Source organism: Sinocyclocheilus anshuiensis, unplaced genomic scaffold, assembly GCF_001515605.1.
Source record: "Sinocyclocheilus anshuiensis isolate Anshui unplaced genomic scaffold, SAMN03320099.WGS_v1.1 scaffold352, whole genome shotgun sequence".
In the NCBI taxonomy this organism is placed as follows: Eukaryota; Metazoa; Chordata; class Actinopteri; order Cypriniformes; family Cyprinidae; genus Sinocyclocheilus; species Sinocyclocheilus anshuiensis.
In genome coordinates, this window is record NW_015557093.1 from 116,665 (window position 1) to 141,584 (window position 24,920).

At 37.3% G+C, this 24,920-nt stretch overlaps 1 protein-coding gene across 2 annotated transcripts in view; it reads right to left on the reverse strand.

Annotated features, from left to right (window-relative positions):
* Positions 1 to 6,034: 6,034 nt before the first annotated feature.
* Positions 6,035 to 24,920, reverse strand: part of LOC107677388 (polycomb group RING finger protein 3-like) — a 35,942-nt gene continuing 17,056 nt past the window's right edge. For both annotated transcript variants that reach the window (XM_016472272.1, XM_016472270.1), the window contains exons 5-10: positions 20,104 to 20,159; positions 19,816 to 19,926; positions 16,528 to 16,616; positions 10,318 to 10,455; positions 7,434 to 7,514; positions 6,035 to 6,824 (exon numbers count right to left, since the gene is read on the reverse strand). In XM_016472272.1, the coding sequence (XP_016327758.1) occupies positions 6,777 to 6,824; positions 7,434 to 7,514; positions 10,318 to 10,455; positions 16,528 to 16,616; positions 19,816 to 19,926; positions 20,104 to 20,159 (523 nt within the window). In that variant the 3' untranslated portion in view covers positions 6,035 to 6,776. The remainder of the gene's footprint in view (positions 6,825 to 7,433; positions 7,515 to 10,317; positions 10,456 to 16,527; positions 16,617 to 19,815; positions 19,927 to 20,103; positions 20,160 to 24,920) is intronic.

The following is a 24,920-nucleotide window of genomic DNA, read 5'->3' on the forward strand; positions in this document are numbered from 1 at the left end:
TATTTTATTGAAATGTTTTCTGTTGTCACAAAGAGGTGAATCGTGAAAACATGTATAGGTCAAATTTCACACCTAAAAAAAAAAAGAAATTATATTTTATATATATATATATATATAGAAAATTAACCCTATTCTTTTACCATTAAGACCATTAAAGGGATAGTTCACCCAAAAATTTAAATTATATCGTAATTTACTCACCCTCTAGTTGTTCCAAACCTGTATGAGTTTCTTTCCTCTGTTGGAGATATTTTTAAGAATGTTGGTAACAAAACAGTTTTTGGTAGCCATTGAAATACACTATATGGAAAAATGCATACCGGTTTGGAAAAACATGAGGAAGAGTATATTTTTTTGGGTGAACTCTCTCTTTAACATGACAATTAAGCCAAACTTGCCCCCAAACTATCATTACTATAACACATCTGGCCATTCTCAGTTTTTTCCCCCCACAAAATTCACATTGATTTACATCAGCATAAATGCCTACAAGAAATATTTCCATGTATAAATAATTAAATATAATCTTTTTACATTACAGTAATGAGATATTTTTTGCATTACATTAATGACAATTGGAGGAAAATGTATTTCAAAACATTACACTGGTCATTACACAATAGCAAAATATAACTTCTTTTTTTCATTTGGGGTGAAATACGACACGGATATGTTACAGATAATTTCCTGAGATTCACCTAAGGATCATCCTCTGATATCATCTCTACATCTCCAGATTTGTAGCTCAGTTTCGAATTTCAATGTCACGGAGCACCATTGACGCAGGGCCACACGCTGCCAAAAAAAAACTAGCAAACGGAAATGATAAGACGACCAGCCTCCAGTCTTGGCAACTTCAGTCTGGACACAGTCCACAGCTTCTAAAGCAGTAATGCAGGTCTCTAGTAAGCTTCTTACAGCCTGCCTGTCAAGTGAAGTAGCGCTGATGTCTCAATGCAAGCCTGATAACATGGCCCGAGCATCGATTCATCCCAATACTGCGCAGGATAGCGAATCTACCTCAGAGCGCTAAAACACCTCTCATGCACAATGAGGCCCTGGGAGAGTGGAACGGCGTGGTGATTTAAACAATACTAAAAGCAAAAAACGCTGTCTTCCGACTTGCCTTCATCGTCAAAAAATGGAACAACCGCATAGAGATTTGTGATAGAGGTTTAACAATATAGAACAGTGCCAGAACAAGTTGCCATGTTCAAATCCTGGGATGATCGAGCAAAGCTGTGGAAATGATGTACAACAGGTCTTCACTCTAAATGCTAGTGTTCTTTAGGACAGCGAAGGTGTTTTTTTGCCGTTTGAGACTTATTCAGAGTGACCTAGGACAGCAGTAAAAGAAAATTCATGAATCCATAACCAACTTTCCTCAAAGACAGGCTGTAAAAACAAGTTTCCCAAGACCTGAGAGCACCAAACATTTCAAAAAGCTATACAGGTATTTTAAGACTCTGCCCTGGTCTGCACCATGTTTAGTTCGGTTTATTTGTAAAAGGTAGAAAACATTAGCACCAGTTATTGGCTCAAATGGGAGAAACACCAGCGAACACCAGCCTTCACCATGGCAATGACCAAAAAATGGCGAGTATCAGAAACGCATTAAATAAAACCGTAATATCATGCATTTGTTGCCTTTTCATCACCAGGAATAAACCTGCAGTCTGTTAGGTACGCTAGCCATTTAAATGTTTGCGTGAAATGGCTGATACATTCAAGAATGCAATATTTAAACCATCATGACACCATCCTCTTTACAAGAGCATATTGGTGATGCAATAAAGCCAAACAATATGCAGTGAAGCTGAAAACAGAACGCATACTGACATAATTCACATTACAAGACAGCGAAAAAAGACTCATGGGCAAGACTCCAGTATTGGATATACAAAAAAAATCAGTATTTGTGGAATAACCTAATGATGAGAATGATCCAGAGAAATTTGGTCAAGCTGGTTTGGCATTTACCCGTGTAAAAGTTGACCGCTATAGTGGATTGTTTCAAAGTAAAAACAGACTTTTTAAGTAAACGTTTGGATATAAAAAGTCAATTAGCTCTTTAAGAAAGATTTCAAATACATTTACGTTAGAAATCTGATAAGAGCCCTTTAATGTTTGATCAGCTAGAAGCAGTTTGTCTGCCACAATGGAAATAAAAACAACTTTAATTCATTGTGGGCTCACAAAAAAAATAAATAAATAAATAAAACCATCGATTTCAACAACTAGCCAATTTTCACTAACCTAACCTGAAAAATCATACTCTGATCTCAATTTGCCATATTCCTCTATATTAAATCAGTTAAGGTCAAACGCTTTTCGCATTCTGCCATTCATGCAGCTTGCCATCCGGAATAGAGTGAAGTCAGGAGGGAGTATGAAGCCTTTGGCACTAAAGACAGTGATAAAACAAATAACTGTACAATACATATGGACGGTTACTTGTGGGTTACATTCGTACTGTGGAGGAGCAGAGAACTGACATCACGTCATTGTAAGGACTGAATGTTACATCTTCAATTAAATGGTAATGCATTGCATATATGACATTGAGGCTGACGGGACGTACGTGTATATGAGGGGTTGGCTGTTTATGAAAGTAAGTTAAAGATATTAACATACTAAGGATTCATCCTCACACATCCTTAATGATTCTAGAGCTGCAAATGAACATTTGGGAGGATCAAATGATTAAAAGCACCTTTCCTGTTCAAAAATCAATTTTAATCACTGATGCGTTTACTTAGACACTTAAAAATCATCCTTAATTAAAGAGAACCAAAATATGAGCTTTTTGCATCATAAAATGTCTGCACCACTAAAAAGAGATGTACTGATAGAGTGAATTTCATAACTCTTGTCAAATTGCTTGGGTCATATTTTACCCCAAAATCTAATGAAAAAAATAGGAAAAACTCGAAATAATTTATATATCTTTTGTAAAATAATTTATAAAATAATAATTATAATTATTTTAATTCATTTATTAAATTATATTTAAGAAAAAGTAGATTGTTTTTATGACCATTAAAACTTTTTTGCATCGTGACATTATTTTCTTAATAAATAATCTACAAAACTGCTCATTACCGCAATGCAAATAAAAAAAAAATTTTTTTTTAATCCTACAAAATTTTTTAAATGTGATTTTAAAATTGTATTTATACATCACAGATGCATACAATGTACTGACTTTAAGGTGTGTAAATAATGATAAAAAGCTGCATTTTTTACTGTAATACACTTTTTACTGTATTACAGTAATGCAAATCTGTATTGAGAAAAATTAAAATCACAAAAACATAAAACATACAGATGCATTATGATAATGTCTGAATTCGGGCAGGGGATTTGCGTAATTGTCCTGAAAATAGTGGCAAAAACAAATCTTAGTGGTCCCAAGCTTCATTTCCTTTAGGCAAAATACAATTTCTTTTTTTTTCTTTTGATTTTGGGGTGAAAAATATTTAGTGAGATTCAACCAATTTGGAATCTGCCTTGAATTTAGCTGAATATTTATGTCTTTTCCATGTAGCCACATAAACACAGGCCAAAATATAGCACTTTTGGAAAACCACTCTAATCGGTCTCTATTTTTCTTGCCTTGCCTTTTCTTGCCTTTCACACACACTTTCATTACATCTTTCATCCCTTCTCACCACCAACAACTTTTATATACAATATTGGTAAATAGAACATAAATACTACACATAAATTTGCCTATTCACAATTCCACTCGTAGCGACGCCGAAAAGTAAAGAAAGAAACCGCTCTGAAATAATACACTCATATAAACTGCTTTATATATGTTTAGAAAGGCTCTGCGCTCCCGAGAAGTGTTAGGTAGGACCTGAGAGAGAGCGGTCAGTTTGAAATGCCTTCTCTCTTCTGGTTAGCAGTGTAAAAGTGGACACTTCCACGGAGGACGGCAGACACCGAGCACTATCTTTTTGCCCATAATTGAATTGGGAAAAAAGTTCAATGGTACAAAAAAAATGTTAAACCTTTTCTCATGACCTTTTTTTTTGTCTTTTTTTGTTTTAATAGTGTAAACAGCGCACCAATAGGGTCTTGGTTCCACTTCTCTCATCTATACAAAAGTATAAATATATGCTTTCTCTCAATTTTTCACATATATAGGACATATAGCGGACGAACAAACAGAGAAAAGCGGTTGTTCCCAAAAGTCGCCAGTGTTGCAGTGGCTGTGCTGGTTTTGTTGTTTGCTGGCTCGTATCTGTGTTGACGGGTGTTTGTTTGGTGTGGGCGTTGATGGCCTCTGCATATATAGCACGTAGCACAGTCCTCAGCCACTGGGCCAAAACAACCAAGCGTTTTTGTCCAACTACAGCAGATCCATTTTGGGTCTGTAATGAAGGAGGAGGGGGGATTTCTGGAACGCACACAAAACACACAAGCATTCATGTGACTGAAAGTCATACAGCCACTAGAATGGAAACAAAGGCACAGAAAGTCAAGTGCATCTATTGTTTTTGCAATGGCATTTCAGGGAAGCAGAATTAGACATTCAACCTTTAAAGGGGTCATATGATGCTTTTTTAAAGATCATTATTTGGTGTATTTGGTGTAACAGAATATGTTGACATGCTTTAATGTTCAAAAAACACATTATTTTTCAAATACTGTACATTATTGTAGGTCCTCTATGCCCCGCCTCTCTCAAACACTTCGTTTTCTACAAAGTCCCTCCTTCCGACAAGCGCAGTCTGCTCTGATTGGCCAGCTGACCCAGTGCATTGTGATTGGCCGAACACCACAAGCACTCGTCGGAAATGTAACGCCCCTTACTAGTGTTGTCAAAAGACCCGGTATTTCGGTACCAAGTCGGTACTAAAAAAATATAAACGTTACGGTACCAGGTTTTTTTAAGTACCGGTGGTACCGAGTACCCGGTCAACCCGGTTCTTGATGCGCTATCATAAATGGTAATGCATTGCATATATGACATTGAGGCTGACGGGACGTACGTGTATATGAGGGGTTGGCTGTTTATGAAAGTAAGTTAAAGATATTAACATACTAAGGATTCATCCTCACACATCCTTAATGATTCTAGAGCTGCAAATGAACATTTGGGAGGATCAAATGATTAAAAGCACCTTTCCTGTTCAAAAATCAATTTTAATCACTGATGCGTTTACTTAGACACTTAAAAATCATCCTTAATTAAAGAGAACCAAAATATGAGCTTTTTGCATCATAAAATGTCTGCACCACTAAAAAGAGATGTACTGATAGAGTGAATTTCATAACTCTTGTCAAATTGCTTGGGTCATATTTTACCCCAAAATCTAATGAAAAAAATAGGAAAAACTCGAAATAATTTATATATCTTTTGTAAAATAATTTATAAAATAATAATTATAATTATTTTAATTCATTTATTAAATTATATTTAAGAAAAAGTAGATTGTTTTTATGACCATTAAAACTTTTTTGCATCGTGACATTATTTTCTTAATAAATAATCTACAAAACTGCTCATTACCGCAATGCAAATAAAAAAAAAATTTTTTTTTAATCCTACAAAATTTTTTAAATGTGATTTTAAAATTGTATTTATACATCACAGATGCATACAATGTACTGACTTTAAGGTGTGTAAATAATGATAAAAAGCTGCATTTTTTACTGTAATACACTTTTTACTGTATTACAGTAATGCAAATCTGTATTGAGAAAAATTAAAATCACAAAAACATAAAACATACAGATGCATTATGATAATGTCTGAATTCGGGCAGGGGATTTGCGTAATTGTCCTGAAAATAGTGGCAAAAACAAATCTTAGTGGTCCCAAGCTTCATTTCCTTTAGGCAAAATACAATTTCTTTTTTTTTCTTTTGATTTTGGGGTGAAAAATATTTAGTGAGATTCAACCAATTTGGAATCTGCCTTGAATTTAGCTGAATATTTATGTCTTTTCCATGTAGCCACATAAACACAGGCCAAAATATAGCACTTTTGGAAAACCACTCTAATCGGTCTCTATTTTTCTTGCCTTGCCTTTTCTTGCCTTTCACACACACTTTCATTACATCTTTCATCCCTTCTCACCACCAACAACTTTTATATACAATATTGGTAAATAGAACATAAATACTACACATAAATTTGCCTATTCACAATTCCACTCGTAGCGACGCCGAAAAGTAAAGAAAGAAACCGCTCTGAAATAATACACTCATATAAACTGCTTTATATATGTTTAGAAAGGCTCTGCGCTCCCGAGAAGTGTTAGGTAGGACCTGAGAGAGAGCGGTCAGTTTGAAATGCCTTCTCTCTTCTGGTTAGCAGTGTAAAAGTGGACACTTCCACGGAGGACGGCAGACACCGAGCACTATCTTTTTGCCCATAATTGAATTGGGAAAAAAGTTCAATGGTACAAAAAAAATGTTAAACCTTTTCTCATGACCTTTTTTTTTGTCTTTTTTTGTTTTAATAGTGTAAACAGCGCACCAATAGGGTCTTGGTTCCACTTCTCTCATCTATACAAAAGTATAAATATATGCTTTCTCTCAATTTTTCACATATATAGGACATATAGCGGACGAACAAACAGAGAAAAGCGGTTGTTCCCAAAAGTCGCCAGTGTTGCAGTGGCTGTGCTGGTTTTGTTGTTTGCTGGCTCGTATCTGTGTTGACGGGTGTTTGTTTGGTGTGGGCGTTGATGGCCTCTGCATATATAGCACGTAGCACAGTCCTCAGCCACTGGGCCAAAACAACCAAGCGTTTTTGTCCAACTACAGCAGATCCATTTTGGGTCTGTAATGAAGGAGGAGGGGGGATTTCTGGAACGCACACAAAACACACAAGCATTCATGTGACTGAAAGTCATACAGCCACTAGAATGGAAACAAAGGCACAGAAAGTCAAGTGCATCTATTGTTTTTGCAATGGCATTTCAGGGAAGCAGAATTAGACATTCAACCTTTAAAGGGGTCATATGATGCTTTTTTAAAGATCATTATTTGGTGTATTTGGTGTAACAGAATATGTTGACATGCTTTAATGTTCAAAAAACACATTATTTTTCAAATACTGTACATTATTGTAGGTCCTCTATGCCCCGCCTCTCTCAAACACTTCGTTAAACTTGAAATCGCATCATATGACCCCTTTAAAAAAAAAAACATCTCTGCATCAAAATGTCAATTTCTGACTTGCTGTTGAATGAACATTACTTGAGATGGAAGAGAGGAATATATAATACTGGTCAAGACAACACAAAGACAATTTAATATCTTCACATGCTGTGTTTGATTATGCATGCATGCAAATTATGCAAATTATCCATGCATGTATAGAAAGTGACATGCACATCAGTACGGCAAACGGGAAGAATAAACCCAAGCTAATCTACGACAAGCATACATTCACACAAGTTTATCATTAATTACCTTAAATCTCCATCTTGTTACCACAACAAATTTCAAAGTATGGTCCTTGCCCAAGATTTCTTCATTGCATAAGATGTCCAGCTGAAAATAAGCACACAAATATAGCAAACAAGCCCCAAAAATACAGTATACGAGAAAAGACTAAACAAAACTATTATTTCCGTTGTCCTGCAGTACCATTAAAGGTGCAGTATGTAATATTGACAGCTAGCAGTTAAAATGGGTACTGCAGTCCAAATTCAAAATATTGAAGAGTGTTGTTTCTCCCGCACCCTCTTCCTCAGACTCGACGCTCACACAGGTTGCAAGATGCAACAAGGAACAAGTCAACGTTAGCCAACGAGCCTTACAGTTTAAGGTCATGAATTTGTGTTTAATATTCCACTTTTTCAATAGATGCAGAGGCTTTTTAGGTCGGGTACAATCTGCGATCTTTGACCCAGTTCGTTTGCTGGCTTTAATGGCTGCGATACACTGCGTTTACCACAAACTGGCAACCCTGTCGCAATACTATTGGTTACACTCACAGTGGGCGGAGTCAGACAGACCAAAACAAAACATTCCGACACAGAGCGTACATTTCAAAGCAGAATAACTCGCTCTGATGTTGTTTTACGGACAAACAAATGTGTGAATTTAGCATGTTTATTAAATATCTGCAAACACATGGTATTGTTATGCTTTTGTAGTCAAAAAATTACATACAGCACCTTTAAATAAGTCAGCTGCTCATTATCGCACAATAAACTGAATGGGACCCTTATTAGGGATGGGTCGGGATGGTCAAATAGTCTGCTGCTCGATGACCAGTTAGCCATCCTGAATGATTCCTAATGAGTTTATCTGGATTATTTTTAAGTTTTCACATTTTTAGCAACCTCAGACTTCATGGAGAAGGTTTCAGCATGCTTACAACTTTAGCACAACATTACAGCAATCAAATTGAATTCACTGCCTCAAGTTAACATTTAGACAATTACTGTCGGACTCGAACATTTTCATGACATAAATGTTAAGTTTTTAAGATGATGTGTCAAGTTAAAAACATTAACAATGCATCGCGAGATCTTACACCCCACAGTCCAGCTAAGTTTTAAAACATCTAGGCTAGTTTTGCACAGATATTCCAACATATTTCACAGCTAATCACCAAATAAATAAATAAACCCTCTTTCACTCTATACACATTATTTATTAATCATATGAGTGATTTTTTTAATCAAAGTTACAATATAAAAATATTTTAGTAACCGCTATGTAGAACATAATTAGGACATTGCTCAAATGTACAGTTTAACAGCCATTACACAAAAATATGACCAGAGAACACTGCAACTGACCAATCAGAAAAAAGTATTCCAGAAAACCGCATAATCAATTGTATACGAACGTCTCAGGGGACAGGTGGGATTTTATGGTGCTTTACAGAAAAGTGACAGTCCTTTGTACACTCACAACATTCAGTTCCACCTATTATTCAAGCCAAAGCAAAAGACGCAAAACCTTTAATGCACAAGAGCAGCCATAACCGCCCAAAGGATTATGTGTATCACAGTATAAGGGATGCCGCTCTCTCTGGAATAGTGTGCAGTGAAACACCAGTGCCTGTGTCTGTGTGTTTTGGCTCGCACAACCACAGCAACACCTGCTGGAGGCCATGAGCTCTCAGCACTATTCAGCGTTAAAAGAGTTAGTTCAACCAAAAATGAAAATTCTGTCACTCACGTAAGACCTCCGTTCATCTTCGGAACACAAATTAAGATATTTTTTATGAATTTTGAGAGCTCTCTTGACCCTCCCATAGACAGCAATGCAATTACCACAATCAAGGTCCAGAAACGTAGCAAGGAGATCGGTAAAATAATCCATGTGACATCAGGGGTTCAACCGTAATTTTACGAAACTACGAGAATACTTTTTGTACGCAAAGAAAACAAAAATAACGACTTTATTCAACAATTCGTCTCCGTGTCCCCCTGGTGCCATTTTGGAGAATATTCACTGAACGTAAACAGCGTATGCTATTCTGTGTCAGCTGCGTCACGTTTTCTACGTTGTTTATGCTTTGATTTGAATGAAAACAACGTATCCTGACACAGAATAGCATACGCTGTTTGCATTCAGTGGATAATCTCCAAAATGGCACCAGGGTGACGCGGAGGAGATTGATGACAGAATTTTCATTTTTGGGTGAACTATCCCTTTAAAGTCATCTAGGATGCGAGCCAGGGATGTTCAGAGACAGAAACGTCTGACAGTGAAACAATGAAACTTTTGATGCTTATTAGGATTTAGTGCTTCAAAGATTTTGCTTTTCTCCTACACTTCAAACAGAGCCGCTACACAAACTGCTGCCATTTCGGAGTTGTATTTTTTATCTGGCTCGGAGCGGTATTGTGCTGTTGGCAGCTTTAACTCTCGATACTCGCCGAGAACAACAGGCATCTGACAGTATTATTGCGGGGGAAAGTTTTTGACGGATGTGTGCGGTGGAATAGCCCACACATTTCTAACACAAAGGAAGGAAAAAAGGGGGATGGAGCAACAATAATTAGTCAAGTTTTGTGTTAAATTGTACTATGAGATGTTGGCAGGCTGCGAGATACATGACAGAGAGCAAATGATATTACAGGCTATTATTTGTCTCTGAAAATATGAGGCATGCTGAAAGTTTTATGGGAATCTTGACAGCGCGGAGGAGCTTTGAAATGCACATGGTGACTCACGCAAGAGCCGTTGTCATGAAGGGAACGCCGATGCCGGCCGGCATGGTGGCAAAGGTCTCTAACGAGTCAACTTCAACCGAGGGAAAAGGAAGATTATGGGTTTCATTTTGAACTTCGCTCTTAGCATGAGGGAGCTCCAGGTCTGGCGGATCACATACCTCATTGAAAGATGTCAGGTTTAGCTTCTTCGCGATGAACTTCTTGAGGTGGAGAACCGTCGCCTGAGCCGAACAACGAATCCACTTCCGCTTGAGTCCTCTGAGCTTACTGCTGTTACACTCCAGACAGATACTCACCTGAACAGACAAAAGCAAGAGAGACTGTGACTTAGCTTTAGCTTAACTACATTGTGTGAACAAGAACATTCAACAATTACCTTCTAGGCTCAAACTAAATATCAGATACCACGTAGAGCCTCACAAAATACTTACACATGTAAAAACATGATATTTCAGGTACTAAACCTAAACTGGTTAAATGATCCTTCAATCTCTAATCAAGGCTCTCACAGTCTTCTTGTTGCTTTGTTAGACCTGTACTGTACTATTTTGTATAAAACATTGCATCATTAATGATTGCTGTCACTCACATCGCCTAGAAACTCTAAATGAAATTGGTTTGTCGTCATCTAACAAGGTTTAAACTGACAGCAATTTGCAGTGAGAAGCAATTGGAGGTAATTAATTTTCAATAAATTAAAAGATTTGTAATCATATTTAAATGTATACTATATTTATATACACAAGTATGTGATTTCATCAGTGTTTGATGACATTGCAGGGCATTCCAAATCTTGTAAAATGAACTGAATCGCTTGAACCTCGTAGGAACCCTGTAAATTTGAACAGCTTAAATTTTGCATTATTCAAAAATAGATATTTTGTGGCATTCCAGATAAACGATGCTGAGAGAAAATGTGAGTGACAACAGATTTTTTTTAGCGGACATTTTGTACATCTTTGATTTGAATCACTTTACAGTACCATTCAAAAGTTTGGGGTTAGAATGATCTTTTTTGTTTTTAAAGATATGGATACTTTTATTCAGCAAGGAAACCGTATAAACATTTTTTAATGTAAAAAAAAATCTACTTCAAATAAATGCTGTTCTTTTTAACTTTATACTCAAAGATTCCTAAGAAAAAAGTATCGTTTAACAAAATATAAAGCAGCACAGGATAAGAAATATTTCTTAAGCAGCATATTAGAATGATTTCTGAAGTATCATGTGACACTGAAGACTGGAGTAATGATGCTGAAATTTCAGCTTTGCCATCACAGGAATAACATTTTAAAATATACAATTAGAAAACCATTACTTTACATTGCAATAATATTTCACTTTACATTGCAATAATATTTCACAATATTACTGTATTTTTGATCAAATAAATGCAGCCTTGATGAGCATAAGAAGCGTCTTTCAATGCTACTATACGTCACTGAAGTATTATTACTATAATTTGATTTAGACTGTTAATTATGTTTGCAATAGTGTTTCTAAAAAAGTAACAAGTCAAAAAATAAATAAATGAATAAATATGATTTTTGTGATTTACAAGTGTTAAATTTAGGTCCTGGCTGTCAAGAAAGCACATTTATGCTACTTTTTCCTTAGGATGTATCGCTCCTGTTAAAAGCATCTGCTAAATTAAATAATGTCATCAACAAACCTAAGCATAAACCCAAACAGGTCATCAAGTCAAGAATAAAAGTTAAGTAACATAATTCTTATTCAAAAAATGCAGGGCCAGAACAGTATCTCCAGTATTAACAAATAAAATCCATAATCAAATCCAAGATTAATGTAATAAATAACCCACTGCATCCCTCTCAGTTGATGGAAGAGATATTGAAACTCACCAATTCTAGAAAATTAATATCCAAACTCTATAAACTTATATTAAATACCAATACAACAATAACTTTACCAATTGCTAAATGGGAAAATGACTTGGCTTTCTCCCCCAACAGCGACTTCTGGAAAGAAATCTGTAGTAATATATTTTCTATGACTAGCAATACAAACCTACAACTAATACAGTACAAGATAATTCACAGGACTCACATCACTCAAAGGAAAACATTTAAAATGGGTCTAAGCGACACAGATATATGCTCACAATGCACACTGGGCAGCACCGATGACTATTTGCATGCCACATGGACCTGCCAACCTGTTTGCTCATTTTGGATATTAGTGACCGATAAACTTTCCATCATTATGGGCTGTAGGATTCCTATCACTTTGTTTACTGGGTAATACTACAGAAATTGATAATCTTCCGATTAAATACAAAAATCCACTCCTCATCTCTCTAACTATCGCCAAAAGAATAATTCTGTTAAACTGGAAATTTATACATTTCAACTACTGGACTAACCTTCTTATAGAATATATTGCATTAGAAAAAAAGTTTTTTATTTATTTTTTTATTTTTTTCTCTCTTCCTGTCTCTGGTCCCCAGTGACATCCCGGTCCATATTTGGTATGGTGGAGTTGAAATATGGGTGGGAGGAGATGATGTGGGGCATGGGGCCAGTATCTCCCCGCCGTCTCTCTGAGCTCTTTCTTCCAGGATCTCTCACCTTAGCTGGTTCTGACATGCATGCCTCGCTTTTTTAATGCATCACATATTAGCTAAAATACATGCACACCTAGTAAAATGCTTGGCATGTGTGTATGTATGCATGTATATATGTGTATATATATATATGTATGTGTGTGTATGTATGTATGTGTATATGTGTGTACGTATATATATTCTATTTAAAATTTAAAAAAAAGGGAGACACATACAAAGGGTAAGTGGGCCGCGTGGGTGGGCCGGGTCCCTGGCCTGGGCTGCACTACACGTCTCACCTTTTTAATGCATCACAAATTAGCTGAGACATATACACATCTATACATTAAAAAACATATGTAAATAAATAAATAACAGACATCTGAGACAAGCGTGGCATGCAGGTAGTGGCCATGGATGGCTGGTGTTTTGGGGGATGGGGGGAGAGCTTTGGGCCCTGTTGCCCCGCAGCATCTTTCCAAGGCACTCCCGTTGTGGCGTGACATGGGCTTGGGATTAAGCTATGATATGTTGTTGCGACGGAGGGATCAGGGACAACCCTAATCAATGATTTGTATGCTTCCTCCCACACACTTACATACAATAACATGCACGCACACACACACACATGCTCACAATCACAAGAATACACATACAGGAGTTATCAGAATGATCTTGAAATGTTAGCTATCTGGATATATGTTCGTTTGTCCAAGTGATTCTGTATTTGGCACTTGTAAATAGTCACATTCCTTACTTGCATAATAAAAAAAAAATATATACAAAATACACATACAAAAACCGACGCCACCAACACAATTTCCACAACAAAGCAGCAGATGCCAGTGAGAGCTCCGTCATCTTTCAAAACTGAGCTGAGGGTTGAGTCGCCAGTTGACTGCAGTCGCCTCGGGCTGCCCGACAGGTGCAGTGGCAGAGTGAGGGCTTCAGAGAGTCAAGGCGCATTAAGAATTTCATGCCTCTCTCTCTCCCCGTCCCTCTGTCCTTCTGCCGATAAGTGACTGAGCAGTGCAGAGTGGCACAGCGGCCCATTTGGACCAGGCCTCACCAAGAACAGACAGTAATGGAGAAAGATGAGGAGGGGCAGCTACTCCTGGCGGCTAAATGCCAGCCCATTTCAAGAGCAAACGGTGCCAGGAGAAAGCTGAGGGTTTCTGAGGGCCACGTACAACCACATTCTTTACAAGAACAATGTGCTGTAAATCGGAGATTTACTCGGTTATAGGCAGGTGGTGGTGAGATGTAATACAAACATGGGCGTACTATTAAACACAAGGAAGGAACTTCGCCATTAGCTGCGCGTGTGTGTGTGTGTGTGTGATTACTGGGTCATTACTGCACGGCCGGGGCTGCTATGCTCACCGCAAACAGTCACACAAATGACTAATGATGAACTAAACTCAACCAATTAAACCTCCAGACCCCAGAACAAGCACATAAGAGGCCTTTTATTTGCCGCAGCCACCACCGAATATCCTTCCTTCCTCAAGATGCCATGAGCTGTTGATTATTGTGATTTAAAATTTAATTCTACAAGGGTAGATATTCTGGTTTGTGTAGGGAATCACCACAGGTTGGTATCTATCACACACTCACCATGCTATTATAAGCACATATTCAGAAGTAATTTAAAAAATGCTGTATTCCACACTTGCAGTATTTTATTTTGCCCTCAGAACTAATCAAGGTTTCTTGCACCAAAATCAGTCAATTTAATTTTTAAATGTCGATTCTCTACACTCTCTCTAACCCTTAGAATTAAAGGGGTCAAGTGATGCTGCTAAAAAGAACATTATTTTGTGTATTTGCTGTAATGAAATGTGTTTATGCAGTTTAAAGTTAAAAAAACACATTATTTTCCACATACTGTACATTATTGTTTCTCCTCTATGCCCCGCCTTTTTGAAACGCGTCGATTTTTACAAAGCTACCTCAAGCGTGTGACAGAAATGTTACGCCCCTCGCCATACTGTTGATGCCGTGTCCCGGCCGGAGCGACGAGACCAAAGAGAAAGGAAAAATTGAAAATCGCATCATATGACCCCTTTAAAGGCAATCCTATAGTGTACTTCAATTCAAAATGGTGGATGAAGCAAGATAAATATGCTTATAATGAATTAAATGGAGGAAAAAAAACAATAACAACTTTAATGGACAATTTTACTCTTTCATTTAAACCAGATGCAGAGTGAATTTTATCCAGCAAGTTTGTTTATTAGCAGTGGAGTTACATTTTCTGCACAAATGGTACTAAATAAATATCAGTAATAAATCCATTTAATTAATTTGCATTACCCACTTTTGGCACAGGCTGGTTCTTGTTGGCCCCATTTCTCCTCACAAGGTCACGCCGGATGGGTCTGACCAACAGGCACAGAAGTGTTCCACAGCCATCCGAGCATAGCTGAACGAGCATTGTTGAAATTTTCATTGTCTTTTTACATTATATATGAGGCCAAAGTGCCTGTCTCAGCTTTACTACAGCAGGCCGTATGAACAGACAATCTGTCCTTGCACTTTTGCAAGAAAACTCATGACCACAGGACATCAGTAACTCTGAAATCTTCATCGATCTCTTCCTCCAACAAACAACAATACACACCCATACTTAGCCATTTACACCATACCGTCTCCATGCCTTGTTCTTCTTTGTGCTTTCTGCTCTCTAAATCTCGCTCACACATCATGCACACACTCCACTAGGAAATCTTATATCACAGCAGGAGTTATTTTATGAGTTGCTTTTGCTGGAAATGCAATCATTGCAAAAAAAAAAGGTATATATTTTAATATTGCCAACAACGCAAATGTATCCAAGATGGTATATGCAGCATAACAGACAGAACACCCTACACTCCACTTGGCATCAGAATCTATATAAGGAAGAGAATCTGTATTCCTAATGCAGAAGCAGTGAGTAGACAGCAGCCGCACAACCTTCTGTTATTACATTATTAAGAAGCTCAGAGGAGAGAAGGAATACAAACTCCACTATATAAGAGTCTTTAATGAAACTACCAACCCTCTAAAACACTGAAATGGCTCTGCATTAATATCTGAACACAGACTGGATATTACAGACAGGAAGGGGTAGAGCATCTGACATATTGACATTTTTAAATGGAATACTAGAATACTGCACTGACTACTGCAGGGGGTTTTTTTTAATACAAGGTAAATGCATTATGCAATGATAAAGGTAAACAGTATTATGCTACACTTGACCTCATTATGTGCATGTTGAAATTAATTAAGTTAATTCAAAATTGATCTAAAAAATAAATATTAAATACAAAATGGTAATATTTTAAATAATGAATTATATTTTAAAATATATCATTAAATAAGACATATTTAACTTGTTACAATATTTCACAATATTCCTGCTTTTTATAGCTTTTTGTCAGCCTTGGTGAACATAAGCAACTTCTTTCAAAAAATATTTGTAATTAAATTTTGTGCAAAAAATATCTTAAATTAAAAAAAAAGTTAAAAGTTGATATAATTGGTTCATTCATCACTCTAAAAATGGAAATTGGTCATGTTGAGCACACTGCATTATGGGATTTGCTATTCTATGCGGCATGGGTCTGCTCTTGTAGACTTGGAAATATATGTCCATCCATGTATTCCAAAGTACTGTACACTGCAGAAATAGACTAGTACAGTAGTATGATATTCCAAACATAGCCCTTACGCGTTCTTACTAACTAGGACACGCTAACAGAATGTGAGGCTCCCTTGTGGGACATTAGTGAGGTCAGATGGGTACGGGGAAACCTACCTGCTCATCACTGCGATGGTAGTCATTGTCCTCCTCTGCTTTCTCGTCTCCTGCTTCCTTATTGGCTGGATCTTCTGATTTCAGGTCACCTGGTGGGGTAAAATGTAAAAAAAAAAAAACAATTAACAAGAGAGTCCCCAGACAAACATAAGAACCACCTTTTTGTGCACATCCATCTCTCCACAATTCTGCTTTTAAAAATACTGTAGTACATGCATTTATCTTTCCAAACATCATCTTCGCATTATAAAACAATCAATGTTTAATCATTATTCATATTAAGATTCCAAGAATTTGTAATTCATTGCTTCTCAGAGCTGGAATTATATTGAGTACAAGTTTGTGACTCTGGGAAGAGTTTCTTCATTACACAGTGAAGAAACATTCATCAAGCACAAAAAAGCAATTATCTCAACCTGCTCCTCCATGCATTTGCCAGTCTCCAAAACAAGTCTGCACCTCATCAATGGAAACAGATTAATTTGTGATTCAACCTGCCCAAAGAACGCTTCACACCTCAGACAGGCAGACAGCTACCCACTGATCAGGTCAGAAACTAGGGCTGCATCTCATTACAGTTTTATGGAAGCCTAAAAATACTCTCCTTTATTAATATTGATGAGAGGGATCCAATGTAACCTTTTCAAAAGTTTGGGGTCAATAAGATTTCTTTAATATTTTTTAAATACAATCAACACTTTTATTCAGCAAAATGCATTAATCAAAAGTGGCAGGAAAGATGTTTAAATGTATTATGTTTATAGTGTTACAAATGATTTATATTTCAAGCAAATGCTGTTTTTTTTTTTTACTTTCCATTCATCAAAGAATCCTGAAAAAAAATGTATTAAGGTTCCCGCAAAGGTATTAAGCAGCACAACTGTTTTCAACATTGATTATAATAAAAATGTTTCTTGAGTCAGATCAGCACATTAGAATCATTTCTGAAGGATCATATGACAAAGACCAGAGTAATGATGCTGAAAAATTCAGCTTTGCATCACAGGAATAAATTACATTTTAAAATATATTAAAACAAATGAGTGATTTTAACTTACAAGAAAATTTCACAATATTACTTTTTTTATATATATTTTTTTAACAAAAAAAAAATGCAGCCTTGTTGAGCATGAGATATCTTTTCTATATTATTCAAAAATACAATCTTACTGACCTTTTTTTCTGTGGCTGTTGACAACAGGCTACAGATGCTGCCAATATAGTTTAAGCTGCATTTAACTATGAATTTCCTCCATTTAAATCCTTAAAACAAAATTTACTTCATATATCACCAAAACTGGCCAACGCAGGAGGGAATTTGATACATGCAACCAGTCCAGTCGAGTGTGGTTGACTTATTTTATTGCATTTCAAATGAACGACTGTCCACACACCCTCATGGTTTTGTATGAGGGGCTGTCAAACATCACTATGACATTGTCATTGCATCACCAGAAATCTCAACCGCAGTAATGGGAAAGGGAAAGAGATTTCGTGCATCTGGACGAAATGCAGTCTGGGTTCAGTCGTTCTTAAGCCTTGACTGCTACAGTGATGGCTTGTTCCCAGGACACTCAGAATATCCTTTCCGATAGTTAAAATGTTCCCTGACTGGGAAAAAGTTCACAGAGTCTGGGCTAATCTGCAGCAAGAAGACTGTGAAGGAAAGAAAAAGCAGGACTTCCAGCAAAATAAGTTTCGTTAGGGTGTTTAATAGATGAGGTCCCTCTATAAAGCTGTCTGTGGATGAGGTGCACAAGCTCAGGTAGCAATTTTACCATGCTTTCCAGAAGGGTGACTTCTTTTTCAAGCTTGGCAACAGTCTGGTTAATATCCACTGTGATGGGATTTGAGAAGCACCATCAGGTACCCTACCATGGCAGATTCAGAGCAGCCCTCTCTAAAATCACCTTATAAAAGCACACCTGTGACACCAGGCCAGAAAAGCATTTTCAATGCTCATAACACTAAAGGCTATCATGCTTTATGCTTATTTGTGGGCAGGTAATGCAGACAGTTACGTCATCATTTCACCACATGCTTCTCCTCTTGGTTCAGTTTGATGGTTCTGTGGTGTGCTTGAGGACTGAAAACTTCAAATGAAGTATTATTCAGAAAACAAACAGTTCTGCTAAACTAGCTGAGACAATGTGGAACAAGAGACCACTTACGTCTGAGCCTTATTTACTACAATGCATGAATCTATCCAGCCATTACGACTGCTGACTCAACCTGCCTGAGGGCCAGTATTTGCACAGACTATCACTGAACACGGTACTGAAAGATGAAAAGAGCAAGATACTGCCTGGGTTTAGATTACTGTTTCCTCAAACAAAAGGTAAGGGCCTGTTTACCACCGAATAAACCAAAATAATGTGCTTGTTTAGAGTCTAGAGGCTTTCAACCATTCTTGCCTCATTCTTCAGTTCCTTTAGACTAATATAATAAAAGAACAATTCTAGGCAACATAAGAAATGATGTTTTGTGCAAACAAAAGTTAAGCTGTAATGTGAAAATGTAAGCATGTTTGTACACCAATTTTCTTCACTGTACAAAAAAAAAAGAGAAAAGGTCTCTTATGCTTCCCATTTATTTGATATAGTACCATTTAAAATAGCTGTTTTCTGTTTTAATACATTTTAAAATATAATTTATTCCTCTGATGCAAAGTGGAATTTTCAGTATCATTACTCTAGTCTTCAATGCCACATGATCTTTCAGAAATCATTATAATATGCTGATTTGCTGCTCAAGAAACATTTATTTTTTATTATCAATGTTAAGAAATAACATTGATGAAATAACACTGTACATTTATCTAAATAATTACATTTTTTTCCTATACTTCTATTTCTGTATATAGTACATTATTCAATTTTTCTTTTTTATTATATTAGTGTTATATTACATCCCTACTGTGTTATTCCTATGTATGTCTGCACTATCATGTATGTCTGCACTATGTTTGTACTTTCTTCTACACTGGAAGCTCCTGTCGTCAAGTCAAATTCCTTGTGTGTGTAAACATACTTGGTAATAAAGCTCTTCTGATTCTGATTCTGATTCTGAAATAGTTGTGCTTCTTAATGTTTTTTGTGGAAACCATTATACATTTTTTCATGATTCGTTGATGAAAGAACAGCATTTATTTTGAAATAGAAATCTTTTTTAACATTATAAATGTTTTTACTGTCACTTCTGATCAATTTTAATATACACACTGTCCCACTTCCTCTGTGATTGTAGATGGACTGTACCACCTACAGCAGTTAAATAGCTGGGACGTACCATTGTGCTGTAAGTCCAGGGGGGTTTTCATGTTACACAGCTCTCCTTTGATGTCTCCAGGCACCTCCATGCCTAACTTCTGATAAAATTCTCTCTGTTTTTTCATCTCCGCTGCACACAAGAAAGCAAAGAGGAAAAATGTAAAGCCTTACTGTTAAAATCTTACACATAAAATATGCTTTACATAAGAAAAAAAATAATCAGATGAAGGTATCTTTGTTACCAGTTCACATGGATCTTAGGGATCGTATTTCTAAAACATCAAAAAAATTAATAAAAGAGACAAACCTTCTTGCAGTCCTGGCACCAACTTATAGACAATATCTTGCATTGTTCGGTCATGGCTGAGGGAAAGGGAGAAACGGAAATTAATATAATTTATTCAAACAATATGCATTATTACACCAAGAAACACAGCTGAAGGACAAGAAAGAAATGCATAAAAATGAACACCAAGAAAATTGCAATTCGCATTTGCATTCAGCAGGCACGTTCCCTCATAACTATGATTGTTAATTAGCATATAGTGTAGTTCTTCCTCGTGTCTCTAATTCTCCTGTGACTGGCGGTTCCCAGGGCTCGGAGGTAAAACCTATTAAGCGTGTGTTGACATGCTCATCTCTGTGGCGCCTCTGGTACGGCTGCCCACCTCCGAGAACATGTTACCATGCCACAAAACCCACGAGTGCCGGTTCCAAGCAGCCAACAGCCAAAACAAGCACCCGCTTTGAGATTCACAGCTCTTGTTGTGTAGCTTATACTTTCTGGGACACTGTAAATGAACTCTGAAAAAATGTGAAACTTTACAGGCATTTAACTCATTTAAACCTCATGAAACATGTCAAGAAGATTTACATAAAACCTTTAAGTGATAGTTCACCCAAAAGTGAAAATTCTGTCATTAATTACTCATCCTCGTGTCGTTCCAAACCCATAAGACCGCTATGCATTCAAGAGAGTACCACAACTCCTGGCATCGTGGTACTCTTGTGAACGTGCGTCAAACACCGACACGGAAGAAATCGTTGAATAAAGTAATTTTTTTTTTTCTTTGCGCACAAAAAGTATTGTAAGAACATTGTAGTTGTGTTGCTGTCTATGGAGGGTCAGAAAGCTCTCGGATTTCATCAAAAATATCTTGCTTCGTGTTCAGAAGATGAACGATCTTACGGTTTGGAACAACATGAGGATGAGTAATTAATGACAGAATTTTCATTTTTGGGTGAACTATCCCTTTAAAGAAATTTGCCTGCAGTGTGACATTATTTTCATTAAAATTAAGAACATTTATTCCTGTTTTGGCAAATCCTAAATCTCAGCAGTCATTCCTCCAGTCTTCAGGGTCACGTGATCCTTCAGAAATCATTCTAATACGCTGATTTGGTGCTCAAGAACATTTCTTATTATTATCAATGTTGAAAACAGTTGTGCTGCTCAAAACTAATATTTTTGTTTTTCAGGATTCTTTGATGAGAAGCAAGTATAATTAAAACAGTAAAATTAATTAATGATGTGATGAAAATGTCACAATGCAACAAAAAATATCTAAAAAATTTTCCTCAAGATTTTTGGGTCTAGTTTAGTGTATGAGCCCTTGTGGCAGGTCGGTTCCTCTTAAAGGGGTCATAGGATGCTACATGCACTTTTACAAGTTGTTTGAACTTAAATGTGTGTTGGCAGTGTGTGTACACAACTACCCTATAATGATAAAAATCCACCCAGTGGTTTTTTTTTAATCTTGTTAAATGTTTTCCCCTTTCTCAAATCGAGCCGATCTCAGATGCCTGTCTGTGTGACGTCACACAGACAGGACAAAAGAAGTGAGTATAATGTTTTGTAATGAATCTTTGTAAATCGCCTGTCCTAATAATGTGCTAATTAGCAAGTTTCACGATGAATGCGGCTAAAGTAAACAGTCTCTCTGAGAGCAGCTCAGAAGAAAGGAGCGGGGTAAGCAGAGCTCATTAAAATTTAAAGGAAAATGCTACAAAAACGGCTTGATCTGAAAATAGCTATTTTTGACAGGGTAAAAAAAGGTGTACCATTGAGAAATTTTAACCAAACTATGTTACAGACTTTTCATTAAGACCCTAAAGAATCATATCAACTTGTGGAAAATGGGCATCCTATGACCCCTTTAATAGTACATAATGACTCAGACCAGTTGGAAACTGATCGTAGATATGCCCTCGTGCCACTTTGAGAATACAGACCACATTCTGTGTCAGAGTCCAGCTCGCTGTTAGCTGATCTGCTCCCTGAGGGCACGTTGAGAGAGAAAGAGAGACAGAGAGAGATCAGGATTGTGAGGCAGCTGAGCACCTGTGTCCCTGGTGCACAGCCAGAGCCGCCACCTGTTCCCAAATGCCTGGTGAGGAAGGTAGAGGTCCAATTAGCTGCCACCGAGCTTCCACAGAGGGGGCCGGAAGGCCTGGCGGTGAGGGGGTGACTGGCATTTAGCTAGCTGATCAACAAAAGCTCCGTTTTGTGTGTGTGTGGGTGTATGTTTGCGCAAGTGCGAGAGAGAGCCGAGGATCAATGAGCTGCCACTGTTAATACAGACAAATCCAGTTGTCATTCACGATCAAACAGTGTGGCTCGTAAACACCGTGGTGTTAAACTAAGGTCAGATTAATCATGCGGAGAGGGAGGCAAGCTGGTTTGATGGCGTACGACGTAATGTAACTGACCCCGAACTCTTATATTGTCTCTTCCTCTCGTATCCCACATGGCTTTCATCTACCAGCAAGGCTGGGGTGACTCTTTTCCGCCCCATTCAGAAGGAAGCACTGGGACTGTGGTGAATATTTAATGTGTTTGAAAATTGTTTCTCATCAGCGAGCAACTGCAAGCTTCTATGCTGGTAAATGACAATTATGAAAGAGCTGGCATCCGGCCCAGCGCACCAGCGGATCCATCAGACACAGAGGCACCAATGCTCAGGGGGCAGATGGACACCACACCCCGACGGTTTACACACACCTACACACTGAGCACATCTGTGCGTGTCTCTCAGCAGCAGTTTCTGCTCACGGCATAAAAGGTGAAGGACTTTTCCTGTTGAAACAGGCTTGTTTGGTCAACTCTTAAGAGTACACATGCATACAGATGACCTCAAAGCTTACATGGGCTAAACAGACATGGGCTACGAGTCACATAAGACTTAAAAGTATTAGTTCACTTCCATAATAATAAAAAAAAAAATTCTCATAATTTACTCACCTCCATTTCATTCAAGATGTTCATGCCTTTCCTTCTTCAGTTGAAAAGAAATTAAGGTTTTTGAGGAAAACATTCCAGGATTTTTCTCCATATAGTGGACGGGTTAAAGGTCCAAAGTGCAGTTTCAAAGGGCTTTACACGATCCCAGCCGAGGAATAAGGGTCTTATCGAGCAAAACGATCGGTCCTTTTACTAAAAAAATTAAAAATGATATACTTTAACCACAAATGCTCGTCTTGCACTAGCTCGACTTCACGCATTATGTAGTCACGTTGGAAAGGTAACGTGTGGCAGAAGTACTGACCCAGAGCGAACGTGCAAAGAAAGTTAAACGACCTTTACAAAAAAAGATAAAACAACGATGTCGGATGATTGTGAAGTTGGAGGAGAAACTGAGATGGAGTTTTTCACCCTACCCTACGTTTTTGAACCAAAGTACACAGATGAAGAACTAACCACACGTGACCTTTTCAACGTGATTACATAATACATGAAGTCGCACACGCATCGCAGAGCTAGTGCAAGACGAGCATTTGGGGTTAAACAGTATATAAATTGTAATTTTATTTTACCGATCATTTCACTAGATAAGACACTTATTCCTCGGCTGGCATCGTGTAGAGCCCTTTGCAGTTGCATTGAAAATGCAATTGGGACCTTCAACCCGTTGGTTTTCATTGAAGTTCACTATATGGAGAAAAATCCTGGAATGTTTTCCTCAAAAACCTTAATTTCTTTTCAACTGAAGAAAGAAAGGTATGAACATCTTGGATGACAAGATGTCTGCCAGGCAAAAATCATCACTCAGTAACAGTCCAATCAAGTAATAACTCTCCTCAACAAGCGGCTTTCAAAAAGTAAAAATTATGCTTTCCACCATCTCTCTGTTTTTGCTACAGAGTCTTCAAGACTTATGACTATGTAATAGACTATGTAATTTACCCACATAAGATTAGCAAACTTCTCATGCGACACTGTTCAGGGGTCAGTGAGATTTTTACAAGTTTTTACTGCATTTTTTACCAAATAAACAAAGCCTTGGTGGTTTTTTTTAAACATAAAAAAAAAGTGTTGTGAATGTGTCCACAAAGTGCATTTTCTATGATGTGCACTCTTTAAAATTGCATTGCATGCTTCAATTGCTTATGCAAAGTGCTCCCAGAGGTCCTTTCACAGCCAGTGTTGCCAGATTGGGCAGTTTTGAATTTGATTGTGCAGGTAAAAATTGGTTTGGGCGGGTGGACAAAATTTGGGCTGGTTTGGGGTCAGTTTGGCGGTTTTCAAACATATAAATTGCATAGGCTAATTGTTTAACAGACAAGCCCAAGTATGCATGTACTGCATCCAATCAGTCATCACAACGTTACTACACACACACACACTGCAGAGGCGCTGGTACTGATGTCGACAGCCGCACTTATCACGAGGGCTCAGCAGACAGACGTTATGATTCATTCATAAGTTTTTAAGAGTGATAAGTTATAATGTATCTTATTTTGAATGTAGTATGACTGTACATGTGCATCTCAATAAATTAGAATGTCATGGAAAAGTTCATTTATTTCAGTAATTCAACTCAAATTGTGAAACTTGTGTATTAAATAAATTGTTATTGTGGAGTGAGATGACACGAAGGCTCCATCACTGCAACTTTGAAATCAGCACATTTGAAATAATTAATCAAAACCGAAACTAAATATGTCGGTTTATACGATCCTGTCTTTTATCTTTTAAACGGTCCAGATTGATAAATCATTGAAAACGGCTAGACTTATTAGTTTTGACTGTGCAGTTCTGTGTTATGTTCTACAAGTTCTGTATTATGTTCTACAATATGAACTTAACAAGAGGCTTCCTCTAGTTCTGTGTAAAATTATAGAGCT